This window comes from Trypanosoma grayi, assembly GCF_000691245.1.
Source record: "Trypanosoma grayi strain ANR4 Tgr_1351_V1, whole genome shotgun sequence".
In the NCBI taxonomy this organism is placed as follows: Eukaryota; Euglenozoa; class Kinetoplastea; order Trypanosomatida; family Trypanosomatidae; genus Trypanosoma; species Trypanosoma grayi.
Genome location: NW_008826970.1, coordinates 1 through 3678, shown reverse-complemented (window position 1 = coordinate 3678; position 3678 = coordinate 1). Strand labels below are relative to the sequence as shown.

At 49.3% G+C, this 3678-nt stretch overlaps 3 protein-coding genes across 3 annotated transcripts; 1 reads left to right on the top strand and 2 right to left on the bottom strand.

Annotated features, from left to right (window-relative positions):
• Positions 1-603: 603 nt before the first annotated feature.
• DQ04_13511020 (hypothetical protein) lies at positions 604-945 on the top strand (the record flags this gene model as incomplete). The annotated part of the gene is made up of 1 exon (XM_009316974.1): positions 604-945. The coding sequence occupies one exon, from the start codon at positions 604-606 to the stop codon at positions 943-945; it is 342 nt and encodes a 113-aa protein (XP_009315249.1).
• Positions 946-1521: 576 nt separating this feature from the next.
• Positions 1522-2175, bottom strand: DQ04_13511010 (rab7 GTP binding protein; the record flags this gene model as incomplete). Its single annotated transcript, XM_009316973.1, has 1 exon — positions 1522-2175. One exon carries the CDS (start codon positions 2173-2175, stop codon positions 1522-1524), a length of 654 nt encoding a protein of 217 aa, XP_009315248.1.
• Positions 2176-3323: 1148 nt separating this feature from the next.
• DQ04_13511000 (putative protein kinase A catalytic subunit) lies at positions 3324-3533 on the bottom strand (the record flags this gene model as incomplete). Its single annotated transcript, XM_009316972.1, has 1 exon — positions 3324-3533. The coding sequence occupies one exon, from the start codon at positions 3531-3533 to the stop codon at positions 3324-3326; it is 210 nt and encodes a 69-aa protein (XP_009315247.1).
• Positions 3534-3678: the final 145 nt, after the last annotated feature.

Sequence of the window (3678 nt, the reverse complement as noted above, 5' to 3'; positions counted from 1 at the left end):
CGCGGGACCCGCGGATTACCCCACAGATACTCTAAACAGGCTTGCGCATCCAGCTTGAGGCCTTCCTCCGTTGGGGGAACACTGTCGCTGAGGCCAAAGCCACGGTAATCCACCATGAGAATTGCGCATGGAAGCTTTGAAGTAAGCATCGCAGCGATGGGTATACGGTGGCCAACATTCCCTGCATTCCCATGAAAGTACAGTATGACATATTGTGGTTGCACGGTGCACGAACCACTACAAGTAGACGCAGAGGCAGCCGTATTCGCAGTACAGCCGGTGTTAAAAGCAGTACTGCAGCTCGTTGAAGATGCAACGTTACGTCCGTTACCTTGCTGGGCCTGTTGCTGCTGATCAGATGAAGGCCACATGATATAGCCACGCAATGTGACACCATCACTGGTACGTATATGTACGTTTTCAAAGTTGGTGTACCCTTTGTCCGCCGGACTCTCACAAAGAATTGTGCTATCAGCTGGCATATTTGGGTAATACAGCAATTTGTTCTGTTTTTCGCGTGACCGATTGCTGAGGCCTATCAGGCAAACAGATAGCAGAACCACCACAATAAAACTCCACAAGCACCACGCCAACAGAAACTCCATGAATCCCATTTGGGGCAGGGAAGAGAAATCAAACCAAAAGCTAACTACGGGTGTAGAATTCAACTGGATCCGATTCACAGTTCCCAAAGCGCACTCTATCTGCAGAGATGTGAAGCGAGGAAAAACCAACTCTACCTACCTGTTTTGCTCCTACCTTTTTCCTAGGAACACGTTCATGGGCAATGTGAAGTCGACGAAAACAATGAAGGAGGAGTCCAAAATCAAGGAGCGAAAGAGAAAGTGTATGTGCGTGAATGCGCTCCTATTTGTGTGGTACCATGCCACTAGTGGTGGTGCAGCGGGCACACGCAGCAAGAAAGAGAAGCGAAGGATCACTTGACGAGCAACACATAATAAATAAATAAATATATATATATATATATATATATACTCCCAATGGGGTCTTTTCCTCATATATCACTCCGAGTGGACAGCTAATATATCCTTTTTTCCCCTTCAAATACAAAAAAAAGACACTCGCAGGATTTCTTTTTTTTTTGCTTTTAGAGCAGTAGAGAAGCAGCAGCGCCGATTCCACGTGGACCTCCGGCTTTTGCACACATCACTCCCTCCCGCGTCATCCCGTTGCCAGCTGCCAGGTACCGCTTTGCCCTCGACCGAGAAAGCGCGCAGGGAGAAAATGTGGAAGAATGAGAGAGAGCGAGAGAGCTATCTGGGAAGGAAAAAAATACGTGTGTTTTTTGTGCGTGCGTGTCTGTGTGCACACGTCGTCCGTACTCTTCCCTTATCCGATCCCTCACCCTCTCACCTTCCGTTTCTTTGCTTTATCGTGGAATTCAATCCCTTCTCAAACTTCTTTGCGCGTTGTCGCCCACCCGATTCTTACTCTCTTTATACCTTTCCTCCCCGTTGTTGCTCTCGTTGATCTTTTCTCCTTTCCTCACTCAGTGCTCACTTAGCAGGGGCAACTGTCCTTCTTTTCCTGTGGCTTGGGCTGGTTGAGGTTGACGGACTGCGGCAACACTACCTCCTCCTCCGCGGTAGCCTTTTTCGCCAATGCGGCGGTGGCCACAGCGACAAAAGCCTCATCTACCGACACGTTCTCCTTGGCAGACGTCTCGAAGTAACGCATGTCGCTGCCCTCCGCGCTACTCGAGGCAGCAGCACCACCCACCTCCGTGCCACTCTGCGCAACACACCAAGCCTGTGCGGTTTTACTCGCAACTTGGCGGCGGTCAGCGAGGTCCGTCTTGTTGCCGATCAGCACACTGTCGCGCTTACCCGCCTGGATGTTGAACTCCTCCAGCCACGAGCTGATGTGGGCGAAGGACTCCTGCTGGGTAACATCAAAAACAAGAATACACGCGTCTGCTCCACGGTAAAAGGCAGAGCCCAGCGACTGGAACCGCTCCTGGCCGGCAGTATCCCAAATCTGCAGCGTCACCATCTGCCCGTCGATCTCCAAGTCCTTCGTAAGGAAGTCGGCGCCGATGGTAGCCTTGTAGCGGCTGTCAAACTTCTTGTTCACATACTGGTGCATCAGCGACGTCTTGCCTACACCGCTGTCACCAAGGATGATGATTTTCAGCAACTGCCGCTTAGATGACATGTCTATGGGCTCTCACTCCTGTCGATTCGTCACCAAACTCTTCTTCTTGCGCAGTTGGATACGTTCTTATGTTTTGCGGTAGGAAATTTTGTTCCACTTGCCTTTGCGGGGCACTTTACAACAATGATGAAGGGCAAAAGAGTAACACCTAGTTTCGAAGCGAAGACATAACAAACAGAAGAGGTCCTCCCACACACACAGACACACACACCCACACCGAAGCAGATATTATACAGCAGTGGTAGCCGAGTAGCAGAAAAAAAAACAACAACTAAAACTATTTTTTTTTCCCAGTTGGCTTCTGAGCTAAGACGAGGCGAAACATTCAAAGAAATAGTCATCACCTCTTTTGTGTGCAAAGTCCCCGTATCTACCCCATGTATTGCATCCCCTATTTCCCTCGTTTTTTTTCTTATTGGGTTTCACCCTTCCCCGGCAGTCATCGTCTTTCGCTAGTTTGTGAGACGCAGACCCCAGAGCGCGTCCAGCCCCCGGCACACGGTGAAGGATCGCAATCGGAGACTAGTAGCAACGGGCACACAAAAAAAAAAAAAACAAGGTAGTCAAGGTGTACATCTCGCCCACTCGCCACTTGCGCGGTACATTCTGGAGAAAGAAACCCCTACACAAATTCAAAATGCACATCTGCCGTGGAATAGGCGTAGGTCACCGCTGCCTTTACATCAAGGAGAGTTTTCGTTCTCTTGATTCTTTTTTCTTGCTTCCACCACTTAAAAAAAAAGGAAAAATGTTGTCACCTCACCGCGACTCTTATCAATAATCATTCTCTCCCTCCTCTGTTCACTCTCTTGCATGCTACCATGTGCTGGGCTCACCTCCTTCTACAGCATTCCCACGTCCAACCCACTGCAGGCAACACAAGCATCGCTAACTATATGTCCGCGAGAAAAAAATACGAAATGTAGACAAATACAGGTATGTAGCTAGCAAGCATAATGTTTTTTTTGGACTTGAATACAGTCTCTGGCACAAACAAAACATTTCACTGCACGGTTTGACAGCTGTTCCAATATACTTCCAGCAACGCCGCACAAACCAACAAACGCACACAAACATATACATACATGTATATATATATATGAAAACACATGCGGGCCGCAACGCAAGTGCGTCTAAAGGGTATATTTCTAGAATAACCGAAACTCAGCTTGTTGCGCGGCGGTCAGCGGAGCCAAACAGTCATCCTGACTTTCTGGGTACCGCTCAAAGTTACTCGTGTCGCCGGCGTTTCTCGTCTTTACAGGAATTGGGGCGGGGTAGTGACGCGCGTAGAGTTTATCCCAGTTGGCACCCTGGAAGTACGGGTGGCTCTTCACCTCTTCTACGCCACCCTTCATCGTGCCCAGGCGCTTTGTGTGGTCAGTCTGCAGCAAGCCCTTCACAAGATCTCGTGCACGCGGGTCAAACCAATTTGGAAACTTGAAGCGGCCTGAGAGAATCTTCTCGTAGGTACGGAACGGTGTGTCATCGTAAAACGGCGGG